Source organism: Somniosus microcephalus, unplaced genomic scaffold, assembly GCF_052327205.1.
Source record: "Somniosus microcephalus isolate GS21.2 unplaced genomic scaffold, FLI_Smic_1.0 unresolved_chr9, whole genome shotgun sequence".
NCBI lineage: Eukaryota > Metazoa > Chordata > Chondrichthyes > Squaliformes > Somniosidae > Somniosus > Somniosus microcephalus.
The window spans coordinates 31593886-31619807 of record NW_028225187.1 but is presented as its reverse complement, the minus strand read 5'-3'; the positions used below and the strand labels follow the sequence as shown (position 1 = coordinate 31619807).

At 42.8% G+C, this 25922-nt stretch overlaps 1 protein-coding gene and 1 long non-coding RNA gene across 3 annotated transcripts; both read right to left on the bottom strand.

Annotated features, from left to right (window-relative positions):
- Nucleotides 1-5023: 5023 nt before the first annotated feature.
- LOC147085033 (uncharacterized) lies at nt 5024-13408 on the bottom strand. Of its 2 annotated transcripts, none has more exons than XR_015075899.1 (3): nt 13258-13408; nt 6168-6269; nt 5024-5643 (listed from the first exon to the last, which is right to left on the bottom strand). It is a non-coding gene; the product is annotated as an uncharacterized LOC147085033 (long non-coding RNA). The 2 variants fall into 2 exon arrangements; XR_015075900.1 differs by lacking the exon at nt 13258-13408 and adding an exon at nt 6463-6577.
- Nucleotides 13409-13426: 18 nt separating this feature from the next.
- LOC147085032 (Fc receptor-like protein 5) lies at nt 13427-25614 on the bottom strand (the record flags this gene model as incomplete). The annotated part of the gene is made up of 7 exons (XM_085979405.1): nt 25548-25614; nt 24790-25050; nt 17644-17901; nt 16315-16593; nt 15248-15526; nt 14080-14367; nt 13427-13536 (listed from the first exon to the last, which is right to left on the bottom strand). Coding segments are annotated over exons 1-7 (1542 nt in total), but the record flags the coding sequence as incomplete, so codon positions are not given.
- Nucleotides 25615-25922: the final 308 nt, after the last annotated feature.

The window sequence follows — 25922 nt, the reverse complement described above, 5'->3', positions numbered from 1 at the left end:
GTTTTTCTCCTCTCCTGGGAGATCACATAGGTTCGGGTGGGATGGAGAGTGGAAGTAGATTTGAGGTTAGGATCAGATCAACCATGATCTAATTCAATGGCGGAGCAGGCTCGAGGGGCCGATTGGCCTACTCCTGCTCCTATTTCTTATGTTCTTATGAATAAGGCTTGCACATGAAACTGTCCAGAACCTAATCCAATTCTTCAGTAGCTGAAATGATACATCCAGGTTTATAAGCAGACAATTAGTACCAATACAGAAACTCCAGGCGAAATCAATCAATCAGAAGATGCCCCGAAACATCTGGGAGGTAAGCAGTTATTAATCTGGCGTATACAAGCGAAATGTCCAAGCGATCGAAAGTCATTTAGGTCAGAATGAAAATATTTCGGGCACAGTCAGGAAGCTAGTTTACCAAAAGTTTCATTAGATCATTGGCCTCATGGCATCTACATCCAGAAACAGATGCTGAAGTTATTCAACTTGGGCCCCTTATTCTCTGTGATGAGGCATCAACAGCTGTATACAGCAATGAAATGAATCAGGTTCTGTACATAGAGGCTCTTGTGAAGAAAAATCCAAATCGTGGTTGAATCGTGACGATTGACAGTTTTTGCTTTGAATGAACATCACGAACTGAGGTGCTCCCCAGCAATATCGTTCTTTAGTCACTTGTAGGAATAACATGCTTGCTTCAACTATTGCCTTCAGAACTTTCTGTAGATTCCTGTGGACTCCGAACATCTGTATTTATCTTCTTGGTGCTCAGGCTCTCGATTGCCTTCCAGTTGCTGATGATTCATGTCACATGAGCCTCGTTACAGACAGAAGATTCAAACTTTCCATGAAAGGAAATTAACATTCTATCAATGCAAAATTCTCTATTGTATTGCACATTTTGAGTCCATTTCTGTTACTCGTTCGATATGTTTTCACAAGGAATTAATTATCAGATCGAATATAAAGATTAAGAAAAAGATATCTAAGGACAGTAAGATCACTTTTATTTCGTTCGACCGAGTGGTGGAGAAGGAAATCCATCTCGGCTCTTAAGAATATCCAAGTAAATTAACTGCAATATTAGTATAATTTAACTTTCTGATTCTTTACATAAGGCACAATTTTATTCTGTAGAGAGCCATCATATTTCACTCAGGATTTACACAGTTTCGCAAGCAACAGGTGTCCATAAGAGTACGACTGTAATATCAGAGATTAATGGCAGTTTAGAGAAAGAGATAGGGAGTAGAGATTTTAGACAGAGGTAGAGATAGAGACAGAGATAGTGATAGTGATAGAGATAAAGATAGAGATAGAATATAGAGAAAGAGGGATATAAATCGAAATAGATATTGATAGGCACAGAGGCAGAGAGATGATTGAGACGGACATAAATTTGGAGTTACTGGTAGACAAATAACTAGAGCCAGTGATAGAGATACTAATAAATTATTTGATACAAATAGAGGTGCATAAACATATAGAAAGAGTCTGGCATAGACGTAGAGATAGGGGAGCTAGAGATCGATATCTAAATGGACATAGACAGAGAGAGATAGAGTTGTAACCAGCAAGACAGAGTGATCAATAGAGATAGATACAAATAGATAGATAGAGAGAGAGATGGAGCGATGGAAAGCGAGATAAATGTAAAGAAATATAGTGAGGCATGATGATAGATTGCGAGAGACTGGGATATACGTAGAGATAGAGAGATGGAGGTGGATAAAGAAGTAGAGATATAAAGATAGAGCTAATCATAGATATGGAGATAGGTAAAGACTGATTGATGGAGGTGGACATAGAGATCAACATAGAGTTCGAGATAGGAATAGACATAGAGAGAGACATAGACATAGACACAGATATAGATGTAGACCAGCCATTGACATAGACTTTGAGATAATGTTAGAGATATAATAGGTCAATATCCAGACAGTGAAGAAGAAAACCTAACGCTAGATTGTGCTGAGTGTACGCAGAGAAGGAAATAAAAACTCTATGTGGTTTTTCCCAATGTCTCGTCGTAACGTTGGTGGAATTTCCGTGGAAAACTTGCAGAAAGGGTGATCTCTCTGGAGTTGTAGCCTAACTTCTGCCGAAGTGATAACGATATTGGAGAGAACTTCCGATGGAAATGTTACCCCAAACAATCTACGGTTCATCACATGCTGATCAGGTTGAACTTACCGGTGCTTTGAGCTGATCGCACACCTGCAGACTCGGAATTGTCTGCAGAATTCTCTTCACTTGGAAGTCTGTTTCTAGTTGCCTCCCTAAGTGCGGAAATGTTCACAGAGATTAAAGTTTAACAATAATCGTGTACAACTGAAATGTTACTTTCAAATAAGATGAAACAGTAGAATAAATATCAAAAACAAGCAAGCAGTTTACAAGAGACATAACCTTAAACTTGCAAGTCCACATCCATTGGACCAGTTGAAGAAGCTCAAGGTAGACAGGTTGCCGATCCGTGGCACTTTCCTCCCCAGGGGTCTAACGTCGTTCTCTCAGCAGATCCTGAATTACCTCAGATATTTTCCAGATTTCCCTTATCATGACTCACTTCAGTAGAAATTGGTCCTTGAAGACACCGCAAAGCGAAATGTAGCGAATCGGCTGTCCATTTAGAAATCCTCTAGATCATTTTTGATCCATTGAAATTTATGGAAAATAAAATCGGTCGAGTCCAAAATGTGCAATAGATTCGTTAGTGCTCGCTGTGTGCTGCGGCCCCAAATTAAGTTATACTGATTATGGTTGAAGATTGTAACGTAGTAAGAGTGTCTCCTGGCGGGGGGTATATGATCCACATTACTGCTGGGCAGTAAGAAACAGCACTCGCCGGATTTTCATAGCTTCGAAATTGTTTCACAGGATAATCGGGCGCAATCTCAATTGGACGGCTGACCAGAAACGGCAGTTTTTGCCCGAGCGGCAAGTTGGAAAGTTGAAGTTAATATTCACTTTTACCGTCCAGCAGAATATGGGTGGTAAAGGCTCAGCCGCTCGTTTTACACTCCAGCCGAATTTGGAAATGGAAAGTAGGCTGTGTGTAAAACTGGCCGGCCATCCCTTACCACCTGCTTTCAACTCCATTGGAAAAGCAAATTTGACCCATTGTGTCCTAAATGGAAGGGAGGATTCAATACCAAATAAAAGGAAGAATGTATCATTGATATTTGGGTATCAGTTTAAAAAAAAAAGTGGGTGCAGTGTTGAAAGTGAATTAGGAACTGTAGAGAATGTTGAGATATATCACCACCGTGTAACTTATAAATCACGGGAGATAACCTTAAAATTATAGTTGGTATTGGAGCATGTCCTTTGTTAAAAACATTTTTTCTATGATTTTTGTGCTAAAAATCACGTTGGAGGAAATCAAAGAGGAACCTGGTGGAGAGGTTCACACATCATTTACAGAACAGGCAGGATTTTCCTTGCACGCAGCTTAATGGAACAGGGAGCAAGTGGTTCTGCTTTCGGCAAGAGCTCCTTCCCAACCAAGCTTCCTTTCTGTGTTCTGCCCAGCAGATGTCCCACATCTGGCGCAGGGAGTACAGTGCTGGTATCATTTTAATAAAATAAACATTGATTCTTTTGTTGAATATAAAGGGCGTGTCACGAGCTTACATTCAAAACCAGGGCGATAGAGCCTTGAAAGGAGTTGGAGTATTGTGATAAAATTCAGTCTTGAAAGAATAATGCGAAGTTTAGCAATAATTATTTATGATTAAGAGGTTTTTGGGAAATGTGCATACAGATGTGTTTTATATGTGTTTATATCAAGCGGTTCTGCGTTCAGCAAGGGATACCTTCCAACTGAACATACGTTATGCTGTCAGCCCAGCAGATGTCCCACATCTGGCGCAGTGAGTACAGTGTTGATATCATTTTTATAAGAGAAACATATTAGACTCTTGATGAATGTAAAGGCAGGATCATTAGATTAGTTCCAAAACCAAGGGGACAGAGTGATGAAAGGAGTTGGAGTATTTTGAAAAAATTAGTCTTGAAAGAAGAATGAGAAGTTTTTTGAAATATTATTTATGATTATGACAGGATGGTGGAATGTGCTTAGAGATGCGTTTTAATACCGAAGCTCAAGAAGAGTGCCACAGTTACAAATTGAGGGCCACAGAAATCAAGAAAGATAACCGTAAATTTATAATTGGTATTGATGCAAGTTCATGGGGTATCAATGATTTTTCCTGCCATTTGTTTGTTAAGAATCATGTTGAAGGAATGCAAAGATGAGAATATGGTGGAGAGGTTAACACATCTTTTACAGAACATGCAGGATTTTCCTTTCACGGTACTTAATGGAACAGAAATCAAGCGTTTCTGCTTTCAGCAAGAGATCATTCCGACCAGATCTTCCTTTCTGTGCTCTGCCCAGCAGATGTCCCACATCTGGCGCAGTGAATACAATGTTGATATCTTTTTAATAAGAGAAACATACTAGACGCTTGTTGAATATAAAGGCTGGGTCACTAGATTAGTTACAAAACCAGGGAGATAAAGCCTTGAAAGGAGTTGGAGTAATTTAAAAAAAAAATCAATCTTGAAAGAAGATGGAGAAGTTTTAAAAATTATTATTTATGGTTATGACAGGATTGGGTAATGCGTATAGAGATGTGCTTCCATACCGAAGCTCTAGAAGAGTGCCACAGTTTCAAATTGACGGCCACACAAGCGTATCAAAAGTTCAAGCAACATTCAGTCAGAGGTTAAAACACATGTGGAATGATGTCCAGCATAGGGGAGTCGGAAAATAAACAGCGACTGGATTCACAAGGGGACTAGATATTCCAAGCCAACAAACACTGTTCAAGCTGATCAATAGTAGAACTGTATCCAGAAAAGCTTGTTCAGTTAAATGGACCACTGCCTGAGATAGTCACTGTGTGAATGTTACTAAAATTAACTACATGCGCAATCGCCCTGCACACCAAATCCTAGAATGCTTCAGTTCCCTATGATTTACATAAGGATTAAATTGGAGGATTAAAGAATAGTCCAGCTCACTGAGTGATTGAAGAGTTTGGGGTATAATTTCTTCTTGGGCGGTGGTGGAGAGCAGGGTTAAACGAAACTCCAACAGTTTTTACACTCCGCCCAATATTTGTTTACAAGTCACTGGAATCTAATCTACGGACTGTAAAACGATTTGTAATCACCCCTTTTACTGTGCCACGCAGGGCGAATTTCACTCTGTTTAAGTTAGGGAGTTCAGGTACAACTGACATAACTTAGAAAATGATCACTCCTTATAGACTGCAGGGAGTGTAATCGTTTGAGTGCGAGCTACAGTAAAGGCTTATCTTCAATGGGGCAGATTTTCCAACTCGGTGCCCGGAATAAAAAGTGGTGTAGCAGAACAGACACGCGTTGTAGAAACCACATGTTTTTCAATCCCATTCAACTCAAATTAAATTAAAATATGGTGTTTTCTATAACAGGAGGCTGATCCGTAATGCCAGATTAAAGTTCAATGCAATTGATAAAATCTACCGCACAAGCATTTACCGCGTTTAGTTCAGCTATACAGAGACTGAGTATATTCAGGGATATAGCTACGGCTTATTCAGCTAAAAATTGCGTGGACTTACCCAAACGATTGTGAAATTCTTGAAGAATTTTCTGGATAAAACAGGAAGAGACCTACTTCAGCAAGTTGTACAATAAATATTGCTGTACAGGTGGATTTGTTTAACTGCAAACGTATTCATTCACATTAAATCTAAACTTTTACAAACGTGCATTAAATGACTTATTAATACAGAATCAATACAGAAAAGATATACAGAAACATGTAAGATATTACCATATACCGTGTTACAAATCCTTTAGGATGCATCGTCTCCTCACACTAACCACGAATGATGCTGCCACTTATTGTTCTACCCCTCGGCCACATGCATATCAATTCTGAACAGCACAAAGGGAAATAAAAACACTTAACTGGGCAAATTCGCCCCAGTCTTAAGCTCCTGTCTGTTCTGAGATCGTCATTTCAAATAACATTTTTCTTTTTCCAGCCCAGACTATCCCTCTTTTGCCCAAATAATATGGTTGCATTTTGAATGTCGCAACTGAATATAGAATACACTGAAGCCCTTCACGTGACTATAGAGCCAATCACCTGCCTGTAAAACATGACTCACCTTGTTTCTTGTTGGGACGATTGACGAGTACCAGTGCAATCAGGGCAGCAACAAGAAAAAGTGTAAAAACTGAGGCTCTGATCGCGGTTGTGTGAATCTGCACTGGAATAAAATAAACATATCCCATGAATAACATAATACGGTTTCAAGTATGTACGGATTTATTCACTTATTTATACAGTGCATCTTAAACATATAGATAAGCCCTGTGCCAGACTGAAGAATCCCATTGTGTGCATGTGTTGGTAATTTAGTGGATGAAAGATGATAGATAATTGTAGTAAATTGTACTCACGTCTGACTGAAACTGAAACCTGATTGTTCAGTTTCTTCACCTCGCTGTGCAAAGTAGTTGCTTTACCAAGGTAAGTCCCCGAATCGTCAGGCCGTGATGTTTCCTTAATGTAATAGTTGTGGTCTGCCACTGAACTGGAGCGAAATATTTCAACCAAAAACGCGAGTTTTAACTGTTGGCCCTCAAGTAACTTATCTGAGGAAGGATGTTCTCCTTATCTGAGGAAGGATGTTCTCCTTATCGGAGGAAGGGTGTTCTTGCCATGGAGGGAGTGCAGCGCTGATTAACTGGACTGATACCTGGGATGACAGGAATGCCGTATGAGGAGTGATTGGGTCAATTGGGCTTATATTCGCTGGAGTTTTGAAGAATGAGAGGGGATCTCAATAAAACTTATAAAATTCTAAAAGTACTCGACAGATTAGATGCAGGAAGGATGTTCCCGATAGTCGGGGAGTCCAAAACCAGGGGTCACAGTCTAAGGATAAGGGGTAAGCCATTTAGAACAGAGATGAGGAGGAATTTCTTCACCCAGAGAGTGGAGAACCTGTGGAATTCTCTACCACAAAAGGAAGTTGAGGCCAATTCATTAATTATTTTCAAGAAGGAGTTAGATATGTTGCTTAAGGCTAACAGGATCAAGGGATGTGGGTAGAAAGCAGGGACAGGGTACTGAATTTGGATGATCAGCCATGATCTTATTAAATGGCGGAGCAGGCTCGAGGGGTCGAATGGCCTACTCCTGCTTCTATCTTCTATGTTTCTATGTTTCAGGCTCAGCCCTCAGTGTAGGTTTGTAGAAGTGCTCTAGAAAATTGTACGAAATATGCATTTGATTGCTCATTTGGAAATTCAAAGATAGAGTTATGATTGCCAAGATCTAACGGAATGGAAGTGGTGCCCGAGACAGCAGAGGCTCAGAAGTTTTGCTTCCCGATGCTGCTGAAATTGGAGGGGAGATAATTCAATTTGGGCGCTGTGGATAACATCTGGCAGTAGATTTGTCATCCTTTATATACACAGCCCAATTTAGATACATAGAAACATAGATGATAGGAGCAGGTGTACGCCATTCAGCCCCTCGAGCCTGCTCCGCCATTCAATGAGATTATGGCTGATCATCCAAACTCAGTACCCTGTCCCTGCTTTCTCCTCATATCCCTTGATCCCTTTAGCCTTAATAAATATATCTAACTCCTTCTTGAATATATTTAATGAATTGCGCTCAACTGCCTTCTGTGGTAGAGAATTCCACAGGTTCAACACTCTCTGGGTGAAGAAATTCCTCCTCATCGTAGTCCTAAATGACTTAGCCATTATCCTTAGACAGTGACCCCTGGTTCTGGACTCCCCTGCAATCGGGAAAATCCTTCCTGCATCTAGTCTGTCTAGTCCTGTTAGAATTTTATAAGTTTCAAAGAGATCCCATTTCATTCTCTTAAGCTTTAGCCAATACAAGACCAATCGACCCAATCTCTCTTCTTACATCATTCCTGCCATCCCAGGTATCAGTCTGGTGAATCTTCGCTGCACTCCCTCCATGGCAAGAACATCCTTCCTCAGACAAGTCGACCAAAACTGCACACAATACTCAAGGTGTGGTCTCACCAAGGCCCTGTACAACTGCAGCAAGACATCCTTGTTCCTGTACTCAAACCCTCTCACTACGAAGGCCAACATACCATTTGTCTTCTTAACCACCTGCTGCACCTGCATGCTTACCTTCAGCGACTGGTGCACAAGGACACCCAGGTCTCATTGCACTTCCCCTTCACCCAATCTATTGCCGTTCAGATAATAATCACCCTTCCTGTTTTTGCCATCACAGTGGATTTATCCACATTATACTGCATCTGCCATGCATCTGCCCAATCACCTAACCAGTCCAAATCATACTGGAGTTTCTCGGCATCCTCCTCACAGCACACACGCCCACCCAGATTTGTGTTGTCTGCAAACTGGGAGATATTACATCTAGTTCCCTGGTCTAGATCATTAATATAGATTATGAATAACTGGGGTCCTAGCACCGAACTTGCGGTACCCCACTACTCACTGCCTGCCGCTCAGAAAATGATCAATTTATTCCAATTCTTTGCTTCCTGTCTGCCAAACAGTTCTCTATGCAAGGCAGTACCTTACCACCAATCCCATGTGCTTTAAATTTGCACGCTAATCTCTTATGCGGCACCTTACTGAATGCCTTCAGAAAGTCCAAATACACCACATCCACTGGTTCTCCCTTATCTCTTCTATTGGTTATATCCTCAAAAAATTCCAGAAGATTATTGAAGCTTGATTCACCTTTTGTAAATCCATGTTGACTTTGTCCGATCCTCTCACTGTTTTCCAAGTGCTCTGCTATTACATCTTTTATAATGGACTCTAGCATTTTCCCCACTACTGATGTCAGGCTTACCGGTCTATAATTCATCTTTTTCACTCTAGCACCTTTTTAAAATTGTGGGGTTACATTAGCTACCCTCCAATCCAAGGGAACTGTTCCAGAGTCTATAGAATTTTGGAAGATGACCAGCAATGCATCTATTATTTCTAGGGCCACTTCCTTAAGTACCCTAGGATGTAGATTATCAGGCCCTGGGGATTTATCAGCTTTCAATCCCATCAATTTCTTAACACCATTTCCCTACAAATTCTGATTTCATTCAGTTCCTCCCTCTCATTAGACCCTATGTTCCCCGACATTTCTTGGAGGTTATTTGTGTCCTCCTTTGTGAAGACAGAAACAAAATATGTATGTACTTGGTCTGCCATTCCTTTGTTCCCCATTTTAAATTCCACTGATTCTGACTGCAAGGGACCTGTGCTTGACTTCACCAATCTTTTTCGCTTCACATATCTATAGAAGATTGTTCAGTCAGTTTTTATATTCCCTGCAAGACTACTCACATACTCTATTGTCCCCCTCTTAATTCATCCCTTTGTCCTCCGTTGCTGAATATTTAGCTGCTCCCAATCCTCAGGGTTGCTGCCCGCTCTGGCCAATTTATATGTCGTCTGCTTGGATCTAATGCTGTCCCTAATTTCCCATGTTAGCCACGGTAGAGTCACATTCTTTTTGTTTTATTTTTATGCCAAACAGGTATGAACAAATTCTGTGGTTCATCCATGCGATCTTTAAATGTTTGCCATTGACTATCCATCGTCAACCCTTTAAGTAACGATCTGGGATCTATCCTAGCCAATTCACAACTCATACCATCGTAGTTTCCTTTATTTAAATTCAGGACCCGAGTCTCTGAGTCTAATGCTTCACTCTCCATCTTAATGAAGAATTCTATCATATTATGATCGCTCCTCACCAAATGGCCTCGCACAACAAGACTGCTAATTAATCATTTCTCATTACATAATACCCAGACTAAGATAGCCTGATCACTAGTTGGTTCCTCGATATATTGGTCCAGGAAACCATCCCGTTTACACTCTAGGAATTCCTCCTCCACAGTATTGTTACTAATTTGGTTAGCCCAATCTATATGTAGATTAAAGTCACCCATGATAACTGCTGTGCCCTTAATGCACACATCTCTAATTTCCCATTTCATGCCATCACCCACCTCAGCATTACTCTTTGTGGGCCTGTATACAACTCCCACTAACGTTTTCTGCCACTTGCTATTTCTCAGCTTCAACCATACAGATTCCAGATCATCAGAGCTAATATCCTTCCTTAATTATGTGTTAATCTACACTTTAACTAGCAATGCTACCCCACCTCCTGTTCCTTTTTGCCTGCCTTTCCTGAATATTGAATACCCCTGGATGTTGAATTCCCAGCTTTGGTCACCCTGGCTCCATGTCTCCGTAATCCCAATTATATCATCTATTTGCACAGCTAATTCATTCACCTTATTACGAATGCTCCTCTCATTAAGACGCAAAGACTTCAAGCTTTTTTTTTTTATAAACAGTCTTATGCAGGAAACAATTATTATTTACTGTGGCCATCTTTGATTTACACCCTTGATTTCTATGACTGCCACTTTGCTTGTCTCCTTCCTGTCTTTTGCTGCTATCCTTGCTTCCCTAGCCTCTGTCTCACTGCACAGGTACCCAAACCCCTGCCATTTTAATTAAGCTCTCCCCGACAGCACGAGCAAACACTCCCCCTAGGACATTGGTCCTTGTCCTGCCCAGGTGTGAACTGTCCAGTTTGTACTGGTTTGACCTCCCCCAGAACCGGTTCCAATATCCAAGGGATTTGATTCCCTCCCCCTTGCACAATTCCTCTAGCCAAGTATTCATCTGAAATATCCTTCTATTTCTACTCCGACTAGAAGGTGGCACTGGTAGCAATCCTGAGATTACTACCTTTTGAGGTCCTATTTTTTAATTTACCTCCTAACTCCCTGTAGTTATCTTTCAGGACCAAATCCCTGTTTTTACCTATATCGTTCGTACCTATATGCACCATGACAACTGGCTGTTCTTCCTTCCCCTGCAGAATGTCCTGCAGCCACTCCGAGACCCTTGACTCTTGACACTAGCACCAGTGAGGCAACACACCATCCTGGAGTCTCGTTTACAGCCGCAGAAACGTCTATCTATTCCCCTTACACTAGAATCCCCCATTACTTCAGCTCTCCCGCTCGTTTTCCCCCCCCGTCCTGTGCAACACAACCACCCACGGAGCAAGGAAGTTGGCTACTGCTGCCTTCCCCCGATAGGCCATCTCCGTTCAAAATCAAATGAGGCTCTCAGCACAGTATAGAGCACTGTAATTCAGGTTACTACACCAATATTGGTCGCCCGTCTCCATCTTCTACTTTGGCAGCAGTTGGAATTAATATAGGAAAGCCTGATCCTGGAACTACATTAATTCCTAATGCAGTCCACTTGAGACTACTCTACTATCTCCAGCCTGGTATTGATTCGTACTGACTATGCTAATTTGTCTCAGGCGCTGGTGAATAACGGGCAGTGGTGATAAATGAGCGCCTGATATTCAGTAATAGTGCAGTCAATCACAGTCGACCTGATTTTCCGATTGGAGGCTTCCTGCGTGCGGATGCCTCTGATCGGAAAAAATCTACGCACTTACTTGCTGGATCCCTATGTCCCGAGACTTCCGATCCGAGGCCACTGCAGAACGAAATACGCAGAGGCCCAGGTATCCCATCGGTGCATGTCATCAGCATGCGCTCTTGGGATCACGTGGGCCATGGGGAACCAATCAAAGAAGGAAATCCCCATTTATACTTTTGGCAGATCTCTACGCGTAGATCTCTCAAAAGTATGAATGGGGATCACATTTAAAAACAGATAAATATTTATTCAATTGAAAAATTCATGTATTTAAAATTAGTTAAAATTAAATTAAATTTAATATTAAATAAAAATTTAATTGTTTGAAAAACGTAATTAAAGTTTTTTACTGGCCTAAAAATAAACATACATTTTGAAAAGGTATTTTTAACTTAAAAATGAGTAAAATCTTTTAATTTTTTTATTTATGTAAACTCTAATGCTGGTAAAAACAGGCCTTGCACCTGCTTTTAACAGGTGTAAGATTTTTAAAGGTTTTAAGCGGGCGGAAGATTTGCAGCAACCGTAACTCCCTGCCCGCAGAGGCACTTCTCCCGGGCAGGTGGATGATACATCAAGCGGTTTCTTGACAGATCACAAGTGCTTTTCAGCGCATGCGCTTCGCATGCCTGAAACCGGCACTTGCGAGGCCCCTACAGATGCGTACACACCTCGTACACAACCGTGGGAGTCGGAAAATGCAGCCCACTGTATTTCTGGTGCTAGGTATAACGGGCGGCCGATCAATACTGCCGGTTTTTCACAAACGCCCAAATCAAATTTCTAGTTCAGTAACTCTGCACTATTCCAGTAACATAAACACTACTCTACTTAAATGCAATGGTATCTAACGCAAGCGCTCCACCTGGTAAATCATTCTATATTACAGCACTCGTCTACCTAAAGTACGTTCTTTTCAGTTGTACCCTCCCGCTTTGATTGATAATTATGCATTGATGATCCTTCCTTCATGCCTTCGGATTCAGAGGATAAAACTTACCCTATTCGCTCTATCATCACACTTACATTGTTAAAAAAAACACTAATATATGTCCTCTTAGCCTTGGGTTCTCTTCTACTATCAGTCCCAGTAGCTCAAGACTATCCTGATCATTACATTTTCCATCCCTGGCGCCACGTTGGTGAATCAAAACTGCCCGTTTTCTATTATTATAATGCTCTCTTTAGAATGGAAGTACTCCAATTGTACACTTTATCAGTGGCCTGACGAATGTTTTGTATAAATATATTGATATACCTATCAATTCATCCAATGAAAAGCGACGAGTTAAGACAGTAACTATAGGTTTTTATTGGCTAAATAACAGAGCCCACCCTCGTGGGTGATCGGATCCAACAAGGAGGAATACCAGCCAGTCGACCACCTTTATACCTGGGCAAGTAGGTGGAGCCATGGGCGGAGTCAGCAGTGGTCAGCCCATGTATAACAGCGTGACAAGAGGCGACCTCGTGTAGTGATACAACAGTGTAAACAGTGATAACCATAGTGTAACGATATAACAGTGATAACCATAGTGTAACGATAGTGAACGATAAAAGTGGTTTACCACATATATAAAAATTGATCTACCCTTGTTCTATATGCCCGGATTTATTCATTTATTTATTAAGTCCTTTTTAAACTTATAGATAAGCCCTGTACCAGACTGAAGAATCCCATTGTGAGCATGTGTTGGTACTTTTGTGGAATAAAAATGATAAATAATTGCAGTAAATTTTACTCACGTCTGACTGAAACTGAAACCTGATTACTCAGTTTCTTCAACTCGCTGTTCAACGTTGTTGCTTCACACTGGTAAATCCCCGAATCTTCTGACCGAGATGTCTCCTTGATGTAATAATTGTTGCCTGCCGCTGTATCGAGAGCTTGTCCATCCTTGTAAAATAAGATTCTCAAAGGAGAACTGGAGCGATATACCTTAACCAAGCATTCGAGATTTAACTGTTGACCCTCAAATAATTGAGATTCGGACTTAGCCCTCAATTCCGGCTTGGAGAAGGCCTCTATTTAAAAAAAAAAATATGAATTTGCCAACTATAGCATCTATCACAGACTTAATTTCTGTGTTAGCACAACACATGTTAATGATCATACAGTGAAATATGTACAGCGGCTCAGAGAAGGACCCTTACAATAATCATTGATTGCGCTCTGCTTTCAGGAGAGTGCATTTTGGGATAGCGCCAGCAGATAGATGTCAAGGAAGATGTTACAGCTTCCAAGCTTACGGCACCTTTCAGGAGCGTGCATTTTGGGATAGCGACAGCAGATAGATGTCAAGGAAGATGTTACAGCTTCCAAGCTTACGGCACCTTTCAGGAGCGTGCATTTTGGGATAGCGACAGCAGATAGATGTCAAGGAAGATGTTACAGCTTCCAAGCTTACGGCACCTTTCAGGAGCGTGCATTTTGGGATAGCGACAGCAGATAGATGTCAAGGAAAATGTTACAGCTTATAAGCTTACGGCACCAGCAACAATTCCCGGGCTGACCAGTTATTGAATCACTTGTTTCGTTCTGCTGCAGAGGTACGTATAACAACTCACCTATCACTGTAACCGAGAAGAATTCGCTGCGTAGAGGAGGTTCTGTCGCCTCATTTGAAACCCCGCAACTGTAATCTCCTTGGATGCTTTTGTTGACGTTACCGATTTGGTGAGTAATTTCGCTTTGGTCGGATTCCTCTCGGTAGATTTCATTACTTGAGTCTTTGTAGAAAATGTACGTAATCGGGGTAGAACCGTTGGACACTGAGCAGGTTAATGACACGGTGTCTCCTTCCATTAACTCTTTACCAGGGCTGATTGCCAGTTCCGGTTTGGATACTGTCATTCCTATAAATATATCCACATGTTAATTACACTGCTTTGTTAGAATTTATGGTGCTACTTTCAAAGTGAAATAGGGCTTTCATCATAATAAAGCACCTCGTCATTTAGGTTACCACACCAATATTAGGTGCCCTACTCCATCTCCTACTTTGGCAGTAGGCGCATTTAATAGAGGAAATCGTGATCCTGGAACTACAATGATTCCTACTGCAATCCACTTATGAACACCCTACTAACTTTAGCCTGCCCAGATTCCTACTGACTCTGCTAGTCAAAGGCAGGAACGCTGCACTATTCCAGAATCATAAACACTATTCTACCTAAAATTAGTGGTCCTAACTCCACCGCTCTATCTGGCAAATCATTCTATGTTTCAGCAATCCTCTCATAAGGATGTTTTTTTCCAAACGCTACCCTCCCGCTTATAGTGATAATTAAGCATCGATGGTGCCTCCTTCCTGACTTCGCATTCAGAGGACATAAATTTCCCTGTTCGCTCTATCGTCACCCTTACCTTGTAAAAAACACTAATAAATGTCCGCTAAGCCTTGGTTACTCTTATAATATCAGTCCCAGTAGCTCAAGCCTAGCCTGATCATAAGTGTTTCCATGCATGGCGCCATGTTGGTGAATTAACACTGCCCGTTTTCTATGAGTTTAATGTTCTTTTTGCAAATCACTGCCCCCAATTGCACATGTTATCTGTGGCACAACGAATGTTTTGTATCAACATACAAATATTTATCTACTATTCAATTAATTTATGCAGTGCGTTTTAAACATATAGGTAAGCCGTGTACCAGAAGGAAGAATCCCATTGTGTGCATGTGTTGGTAATTTAGTGAATGAAAGATGATAAATAATTGCAGTACATTTTACTCACGTCTGACTGAAACTGAAACGTGATTGCTCAGTTTCTTCACCTTGCTGTTCAGAGTAATTGCTTCACACCGGTATATCCCTGAATCGTCAGGCCCAGATGCATCCTTGATGTAATAGTTGTGGTCTGCTGCTGAAATGAGAGCTTGTCCATCTTTGTAAAATACGTAACTCAAAGAAGAACTGGTGGGAAATGTTTCAACCAAACAGGCGAGTTTTAGCTGTTCGCCCTCAAATAATTGAGCTTCAGGCTCAGCCCGCAGTGTAGGTTTGGAGAAGAGCTCTATCAAATAGAACAAAATATGCATTTGATTGCTCCTTTGAAAATTCAAAGATAGAGTTATGATTGCCAAGAGCTAACGGAATGGAAGGGGTACCCGAGGCAGCAGAGGCTCAGAGTTTTGCTTCCCCACGCTGCTGAAATTAGAGGGGGGAGAATTCATGTTTGGCCGCTGTGAAAAACCGATGGCAGCAGATTGGTCATCCGTTATATACACAGCCCAATTTCTATTCCATTGACTGCCGATACGCTTTAGCACACATAATTTTAACTGTTACCCCATAAGTAATAAGACATTGTCTGACTAAACACCCTGCTGTTTCTGACCAGGTTCTGCTCGGTGCTGTATCAGACAGACGGAAACAGAGGTGATAATTTTGCCTTGGGTCATTGTGGTAAAATGTGCGCTATTGAATCTTGCGCCAATTGTACACCACGCACGATATTCCTGTCCATTGCAGACGTTGGGAGGCAAAAACTGCGGGACATATAATTGGAGGAAAATTCATTATCGCCCATTCCAAACTGTTGTAGGGAACTAATATTACCCACTATGAATGGGTACTGGTCTTCAAACTTTGAATCTATTAAAAGTGTGATTTTCAGCAAATGCATGGATTTTGTAAGAGGCATATGGCGCTATGATTTAAACAGGGCTGCTCCAAAATTGATTTACTACGTGACAACATTATTTACGAGGCTGGATCCCTCCTCTATGTTTACTTAACTATAATTGCCTGAAGAATTATTTAAATGAAAGATGAACAATAATTACAGTTGGTTGTCCCTACCATTTACCGAAATGTACACCTCATCACTCTCCTTTTTCACACCGCGTTTCAAAGCATTTGCTTCACACTGGTAAGTCCCCGAGTCGTTCAACGAAGCTGCCCCCATGTGCTTAAATGCGTTGTATGAACTCAAGCTCAGAACTTCGCCATTTTTGTAAAATGTGTATCTGATCATAACATTGTGCCAGAATATTGGAACAAAGCAGGTCAATTTCAAATGTTGTCCTTCAAATATTTCAACTGCAGGCTCAGTCGTCAGTTCGGGTTGGGAGAAGAGTTCTGTGAAAACAGAATCTGTATTGACAGATAAAGGTTCCTATGACAGAGTTAAACAAATTGGTGACGATATTAATCAGAGAAAGGCAATATGATAATCGCCACCAGGGGGCGGTCATACTGAACGATTCCCTGGCTAATCAGCAGCTCTATTGTGGAACTCTAGAACAGGCAACATTATCATACTGTAATGGAAGTCCCCTCTTATTTATGTTTGTGGCGAAGTTAATCTGCTTACTATATCTGCTGAAACAGAAAATCCACTCTGGGCAAAACATATGCTTCAGCAGGAATCTTCCAGTGCAACTTTTCTCTCTTAGCCATTCCCTGCTGTGTCCCACCATTTACAATGATCAGGGTGATCTCCCTAAATGTTCACAGCTACATCGCTCAGTTACCAGCCAGCCCCAAACTCAGCTGTAAACAACTGGAATTATAAAGAATCGAGGTTCTGGTGGCCAGGGCGTGGGATCTGTGAATGATATATTGCACCCACTGAGAAGACAAGGATATCCAAGGGGATCTTCTCCAAGATTTTAGTAGGTGTCTGTGATAAAGTCCACGCCAAATACATAAGGGAAAAGAGCTAAAGAGAGGTGAGAGGCGCACAAAACGTATTCTATCCTTCCACAAAGTCCGTCAGCGAACACACCACTGTTGTTCCAGGAACTCAAGAGGACCTGCTAGTGATTATTGTCAACACCTCTTCCTGGTTGTTGTGGAGAGGCAACATCATAGGCCGGTTTCGTGGGAGAAAACTCCCCGTCAGTCTCTAGATGCGGCATTGTGATAAAGTGGGTAGCTGCCAACTGATCTCCCGAGGTGGGAAAGGAGGAGAAAGATATCTGCCGGCGCTGGCAGGGGGGGAAATCCACCCTGGGTTAAATATCGGCTAAAGTAGCACGTTTTTAAATAAACATTATATGACCTAACGGGAACAAATTCTTCTGAGATCATGCTGCTATGTTTAATTTTGTCCAGATTCAGAATTTATCGGATTGTACACCTATAATATGGAAACATATTCAAAAGATTGAAGTGTTGCATACGTACCTTGAACGTGAACATGAACACTTCGAGACTTCTTATTGTCAATAGTACAAAGGTACGATCCGCTGTCTTTTGACCTATTGACTCTAATGCTATGCAGAACTTTCCAATTATTCAACTTCATTGAGTGGATCCTTCTATTGTCTTTGAAAAAGTCAACATCTTTATTCCACCAAAAATAATTTCTGTACCGACAATTCAGATTCAGAACATCTCCTCCCAAAACTGAAGGTGGGTCAACCTGTAAGGCCACATCGCGATCTAATGTTGGGAACAAAATTTCATGGTTATAGTTTCACAAATGCTTAACTCAAACTGAGAACTGCTTCTCCAACAGCCTGAATACATTGGACACGTTATGTAACCTCAATCCCAACTCCAAACAAGCCTGGGACAAATGAAGCACAGAAAGGAAGCAGTGGCCAGATGGTATTGAATTTACTGATGGTTCCAATTGTGGTTTATTGATATTGCTCTCTTCCTGCAGCACTTCTGCACCATTTGGCCCAGCTCTTCTTAGTTTGGAACTCTGAAAATAATCTGTGTGGGAGCAGTGAGGAGCGGCGGAGCTTAAAACCGGCAGCGAGGCCCGACCAGAGCATCAGACCTGTGTGGTAGCAGTGAGGAGCGGTGGAGCTTAAAACCGGCAGCGAGGACCGACCAGAGCATCGGACCTGTGTGGGAGCAGTGAGGAGCAGCTAAGCTTAAAACCGGCAGCGAGGCCCGACCAGACCATCGGACCTGTGTGGGAGCAGTGAGGAGCGGCGGAGCTTAAAACAGGCAGCGAGGCCCGACCGGAGCAACGGATCTGTGTGGGAGCAGTGAGGAGCGGCAGAGCTTAAAACCGGCAGCGAAGCCCGACCAGAGCATCGGACCTGTGTGGGAGCAGTGAGGGGCGGCGGAGCTTAAAACCGTCAGCGAGGCCCGACCAGAACATCGGACCTGTGTGGGAGCAGTGAGGAGCGGTGGAGCTTCAAACTGGCAGCGAGGCCCGACCAGAGCATCGGACCTGTGTGGGAGCAGTGAGGAGCGGCAGCGAGGCCCAACCAGAGCATCGGGCCTGTGTGGGAGCAGTGAGGAACAGCGGAGCTTAAAACTGGCAGCGAGGCCCGACCAGAGCATCGGACCTGTGTGGGAGAGTGAGGAGCGGCTTACCAATTCAACAGCAGGGAGAGAGATAAAAAGTAATCAAAGTGTGACGTCACCAGGAAGCAGGTAAGTGATTGGTTGGTGAGTATATCTCTCTTTTTTAAAAATTTAACTCTGTGGTTTATAGTTTCTAAGGTCTCTCTGGTATAGCGGGGACTGTTGGTAAACCAGTTAACTTTAGTGTAATTAGTGGGATTGATTTAATTTAAATTCAATTAATTAAAGGCTAAGTCATGGCAGGACAGCCTGGCCCCGTGGTATGCTCCTCCTGCGCTATGTGGGAACTCAGACATTTCCTGTGTCCCTGACAACTAGATGTGCAGGAAGTGCATCCAGCTGCAGCTACTGACAGACCGCATTGCGGCACTGGAGCTGCAATTTGATGCATACTGGAGCATTCGTGATGCTCAGGACATCATGAATATCACGTTTAAGGAGTTGGACACACCGCAGGTAGAGGTTGGACAGGAAGAAAGGGAACGGGTGAGCAACAGGCAGAGTACTAGGTGCAGGCAGGAAGTGCAGGGGTCCCCTGTTGCCATCCCCTTCTCCAACAGATACACCACTTTGAGTACTGTTGGGGGGGGATGCCTTATCAGAGGAAGGCAGCAGCAGCCAACTTCCTGGCACCAGGGGTGGCTCTGCTGCACAGAATGGGAGGAAAAAGAGGGGCAGAGCTATAGTAATAGGGGGTCCTATTGTAAGGGGAATAGATAGGCGTTTCTGTGGACACAAACGAGACTCCAGGATGGTGTGTTGCCTCCCTGGTGCAAGGGTCAAGTATGTCTACGAGTGGCTGCAGAACATCTTGGAAGGGGAGGGTGAACAGCCAGTTGTCATGGTGCATATCGGCATCAACGATATAGGTAAAAAGAGGGATGAGGTCCTAAAAGCAGAATATAGGGAGTTAGGAGATAAATTAAAAAACAGGACCTCACAGATAGTAATCTCAGAATTGCTACCAGTGCCACGTGCTAGTCAGAGCAGAAATAGAAGGATACTTCAGCTGAATACGTGGCTAGAGGAATGGTGCCAGGGGGTCGGTTTCAAGTTCCTGGGATATTGGAACCGGTTCTGGGGGAGGCGGGACCAGTTCAAACCGGACGGTCTGCATCTGGGCAGGGCTGGAACCGATGTCCTGGGGGAGTGTTTGCTAGTGCAGTGGGGGAGGGATTAAACTAAAATGGCAGGGGGTTTGGAACCTGAGCAGGGAGACAGAGGAAAGGAAAACAAGGATAAAAGCAAAAGATAGGAAGGAGAAAAACAAAAGTGGCAGTCAGAGAAATCAACGGTTTAAATCAAACGTGGCCACAGTAAATAATAATTCTAATAGGTCTAAGAGCGTTAAAAAAACAAGCCTGAAGGCTTTGTGTCTTAATGCAAGGAGCATTTGTAATAAGGTGGATGAATTGACTGCGCAAATAGAGGTAATCGAATATGATTTGCGTGGGATTACAGAAACGTGGCTCAAGGATGGCCAAGACTGGGAACCCAACATCCAGGGGTATTCGAAATTCAGGAAAGATAGGAAAAAAGGAAAGGCAGGTGTGGTAGCATTACTGGATAAAGTAGGGATTAACACAATTGTAATGAAGGATATTAGCTCTGATGATGTGGAATCTGTATGGGTAGAATTGAGGAAATACTAAGGGGAACAAAACGTTAGTGGGGGTGCTATATAGACCTCCAAACAGTAAGGCAGAGGTTGGGGATGGCATTAAAAGGGAAATTAAAGAAGCGTGCATTAAGGGTGACTTTAAACTACATATAGATTGGGCGAACCAAATTAGTAACAATACTGTGGAGGAGGAATTCCTGAAGTGTTTACGGGATGGTTTCCTGGACCAATATATCGAGGAACCAACCAGAGATCAGGCCTTCTTAGACTGGGTATTATGTAACGAGAAAGGAATAATTAGCAATCGTGTTGTACGAGGCCCCTTGGGTCGGAGCGATCATAATATGATCGAAATCTTCATTAAGATGGAGAATGAAGTAGCTGACTCAGAGACTAGCGTACTCAATTTAAATAAAGGAAACTACGATGGTCTGAGGAGCGAGTTGGGTAAGATTGATTGGGGAATGGCACTCAAAGGGTTGACAGTGGATAGGCAATGGCAAACATTCAAAGACCAAATGGATGAGCTACAGAATTTGTTCATCCCAGTTTGGCATAACAATAAAACAAAAAAGGTGACTCAACCGTGGCTAACAAGGGAAATTAGGGATAACATAAGATCCAAGGAGAGGACATATAAATTGGCCAGAAAAAGCAATAATCCTGAGGGTTGGGAGCAGTATAGGATTCAACAAAGGAGGACAAAGGGATTAATTAAGAAAGGGAAAATAGAATATGAGAGTAAGCTTTCAGGGAACATAAAAACTGACTGTAAAAGCTTTTATAGATATGTGAAGAGAAAAAGGTTGGTGAAGTCAAGCGTAGGTCCCTTGCAGTCAGAATCAGGGGAATTTATAATGGGGAACAAGGAAATGGCAGGCCAACTAAATACATATTTTTGTCCTCTCTTCACAAAGGAGGACACAAATAACCTCCCAGAGGTGCCGGGCGATGCGCCATCAATTACTCAAAAGGCTGAGGTTAAGCGAGTAACAACCAGGCTTTTATTAACTAAAGAATGAAGGTCTAGTCTCGAGTGGTCGATCCGTCCAAAATACTAAGGGACTGGGAGGTAGTCACTAATATACCTGGAATAGTGGGAGGAGTCAGCCGAGGCATGTCCAGACCTGTACCTAGTGGAATACACATACACATACGGACAGGTATAACAGTGGTTTACCACACCGGGGTACATAGGTCTGATGCAAGGGTGGAACTGAAAGAAATCAGTATTTGTAGGGAAATGGTGTTAGGAAAATTGATGGGACAGAAGGCCGATAAATCCACAGGGCCTGATAATCTACATCCCAGGGTACTTAAGGAAGTGCCCCTAGAAATAATAGATGCATTGCTGGTCATCTTCCAGAACTCGATAGACTCTGGAACAGTACCCATGGATTGGAGGGTAGCTAATCTTACCCCACTATTCAAAAAAGGTGGAAGAGAAAAGGCAGGAAATTATAGACCGGTAAGCCTGACATCGTAGTGGGCAAAATGCTAGAGTCCATTATAAAAGATGTAATAGCAGAGCACTTGGAAAGCAGTGACAGGATCGGACAAAGTCAACATGGATTTACAAAAGGTAAATCATGCTTGACCAATCTTAGGGAATTTTTTACGATGTAACTGGTAAAATAGATAAGGGAGAACAGTGGATGTGGTGTATTTGGACTTTCAGAAGGCTTTCGATAAGGTCCCACATAAGAGATTAGCGTGCAAAATTAAGGCACATGGGATTGGGGGCATGGTATTGACTTGGATAGCGAACTGGTTGGCGGACAGAATGCAAAGAGTTGAAATAAACGGGTCATTTTCCGAGTGGCAGGCAGTGACTAGTGGGGTAACACAAGGATCGGTCCTATGACCCCAGCTGTTCACAATATACATTAATGATCTGGACGAGGGAATTGGATGTAATATCTCCAAATTTGCAGACGACACAATGCTGTGTGGGAGGGTATGCTGTGAGGAGAATGTCGTGAAACTCCAGTATGATTTGGACAGTTTGGGTGATTGGGAAGAAACATGGCAAATGCACTATAATGTGGATAAATGTGAGGTTATCCACTTTGGTGGCAAAAGCAGGAAGGCAGATTATTATTTGAATGGCAATAGATTGGGAGAAGGGGAAGTGCAAAGAGACCTGGGTGTTCTTGTGCACCAGTCGCTGAAGGTAAGCATGCAGGTGCAGCAGGCAGTTAAGAAGGCAAATGGTATGTTGGCCTTCGTAGCAAGAGGGTTCGAGTACAGGAACAAGGATATCTTGCTGCAGTTGTAGTGGGACTTGGTGAGACCGCACCTTGAGTATTGTGTGCAGTTTTAGTCGCCTTATCTGAGGAAGGATGTTCTTGCCATGGAAGATTCGTTAGGCTGATACCTGGGATGGCAGGAATGACGTATGAGGAGAGATTGTGTCGATTTGGCTTATACTCACTGGAGTTTAGAAGATTGAGAGGGGATCTCATCGAAACCTATAAAATTTTGTCAGGCCTGGACAGAGTAGATGCAGGAAGGATGTTTCCGATGGTCGGAGAGTCCAGAACCAGGGGTCATAGTCTAAGGATAAGGGGTAAGCCATTTAGGACTGAGATGAGGAGGAATTTCTTCACCCAGAGAGTGGTGAACCTGTGGAATTCTATGCCACAGTTGGCGGTGGAGGCCAGTTCATTAAATATATTCAAGAAGGAGTTGGATATATTTCTTAAGGCTAAAGGGATCAAGGGATATGGGGAGAAGGCAGAGACAGGATACTGAATTTGGATGATCAGCCATGATCTCATTGAATGGCGGAGCAGGCTCGAGGGGCCGAATGGACTACTCATGCTCTTATCTTCTATGTTTCTATGTTTCTAAACCCGCCGTATATGCTATCCATTGATTTCAATATTAGGAAATTCCACCGGATTCTGTGAGGAACATTCCACCCTCCCCACCAGATTCTGGAAGCAGTGCATCCAGCTCATTTTGCATTCTGAGACGCCCAGCGGACACAGGGTGCCAGAGGTGCGTTGTTAACATAAGGGAAAGAGTGCCCCAAATCTTCAAGGCCTCAGCTTTAAGCCTGACTCTGCTACAATATCCAATCTATTAGCATCAAATCCTGCTATGTTGGGATGGTCGTACGTTGGTTTATATACACATCAGTAGCCCCGAGATCACGGCTACTAGTCTCATGTTAGCTTTGAAGTGGGGCTTTCAGGTTGCAGCCGAAGATTAACAGTTCAAAGTCCTCCAATACCTACGATCGGCAGGCAGGAGTTTGGGAGGTGAGAATTTAATTCAAGGGCAGCACGGTGGCATAGTGGTTAGCACTGTTGCCTCACAGCACCAGGGACCCAGGGACCCAGGTTCGAATCCGGCCTCGGGTGACTGTCTGTGTTGAGTTTGCACATTCTCCCCGTGTTTGCGTGGGTTTCCTCCGGGTGCTTCGGTTTCCTCCCACAGTCCAAAGATGTGCGGGTTAGGTTGATTGGCTATGATAAATTGACCCTTAGTGTTAGGGGGATTAAATACGTGGGGTTACAGGGATCGGGTGGGATATGTGTCGGTGCAGGCTCGATGGGCCGAAATGGCCTCTATCTGCACTGTGGGGTTTCTGTGATTTCTGTGATTCTGTGAACTACCTACTTTTTTATCACTTTAGGATGCCCTTGGTTCCTCACAAAGACTTTGGTTGGCAGATTATGTGGACGAAATCTTCACCACCAGTATTCTTCAAGAGCCCTCTCTCTTGGGCCCGCCATGGCTAATTGAATAGGAAGCCTTTGTGGTAGACTGGAAGACCCCCTCCAGACTCATAGTTCATTGCACACAGTATTTACAGCAGAGAGCCAGGCCATTCGGGTATTATCCACCACACTGGTCTCTTCCCACCTTTCAGCATCTACCCCATCCACATATCCTCCTATTGCTTTCTCCCTCATATTTTTATCTAGCTTCACATTTAATGCAGTTTCCTCAAGTACTCCCTGTGGTAGAGAGTTCGACATTCTAACCACCGTCTTATTACTAACCCTAGCAGTCCCAGTGATATGAGCACGGGGATGCCCATGAAATCGCCCAGCAGTGAGAGAGCACGGAAATGAAATGCAAATGACCTCCAACGACATTTCCCGATAGTTCTCAGGAGCAACCGAGAAGGAGACCTCCCCTCCTATGGATTCATGGGGCCCTTACAGTTAATGCAGTGTGTTATTTTGCCAGATGCGACCCAGAAGCTTGCCTACAGTGCCCACATTGGAATGTTTTCCCAATAATTGCAAATGCTTACCAATTTCAACAGAACTTTTCTGGTAAAAGAATGTTCTTCGAATCGTTTTCCATCTTTCCACAAATTACCAAGCAGCAAGTTTTGGAGGAAAACAACAAAGACAGTGACCAACCTGTTACGGTGAGGTTTACTTCCGATGAGACCCACTTCCTGTAGCCTATTCTGCGTTCACACCGATAAGATGCCTCATCTGTTATTTGCACTTTAGTTATGATGTACTGAGATTGAGAATTTCCATGTATTAACTGTTCTTTTCGATACCACAGGAAGTATCCTGTCCCTTTCTGGTCAGGCACCAAACACTTCAGGATAATTGTTTCACCTGACAGCGCGGCTCTTGGATTTACTTCAAGATTTAAAATCATATCAGAAGCTGAAAATATGTAAGAAATATAAAGTAAGTACAAAGTGGAATATGTTAAACGACATGTTTGAAATCCTATAGTAGATTTCCTTTAACGTGCAGCTACAGTAATCACTTCAGTAACGAACACATCCATAATCCGAAAATCCGTAGCGACAGGTGTGGCTTTAGAAAGTCACGTGTCTCTCCTTATGTTCAGCTGAAGCCCCGTATGTTGGTCAAACGTTCATCAATTAACTTTTTACTTCGAAACCCGATTCTACCAATCAGCAACAAACTCGTCCGTCTCTCAAGGAACGACTGGTATTTGTTGATCGGGTGTGGTGAGACTAAAGGAGCTGGGATTGTTCTATTTAGAGCAGAGCTGGTTGAAGGGAGTTGAGCCAGAATGGTATCAGGGAAGAGGGACTTGAATTTTCTGGACTTGCCACACGCTTCATCCCAGAGATCATTTGGGATTTTTGTTCAAGTATGTAATATGTTTGATACACTGTCTTACGATTTACTGAGAGGCCTCTTTAAAAGCTTAACTTTTCGGGACAAGAGCTGAGCTGACTGTGGGTCAAAGTTCATGGACCGATGGTGGCCACTTCCAGCGGTTTGACTCAGCAGCCAATAATCAACAATAGGCGTGGCCCGCTAACTCGCCTCTGCGACAATAACGTGTTGTTTCGAACCCCACTCCCGAGGCTGCTGGTGTCATTATTGCAGGAAATAAAGTCCTTCTGATGAGACATTATATCGAGGCCCCATATCCCCTCTTAGGTGGGCGTTAAAAACCCCGCAAAAATAATTGGTTAAGCAATCCCTCAACCAGCAGAAGTGAAAAGATGATCTGGTCATTATTACACTGTTGTTTGTGGGAGATTGCTCTGCCCGAA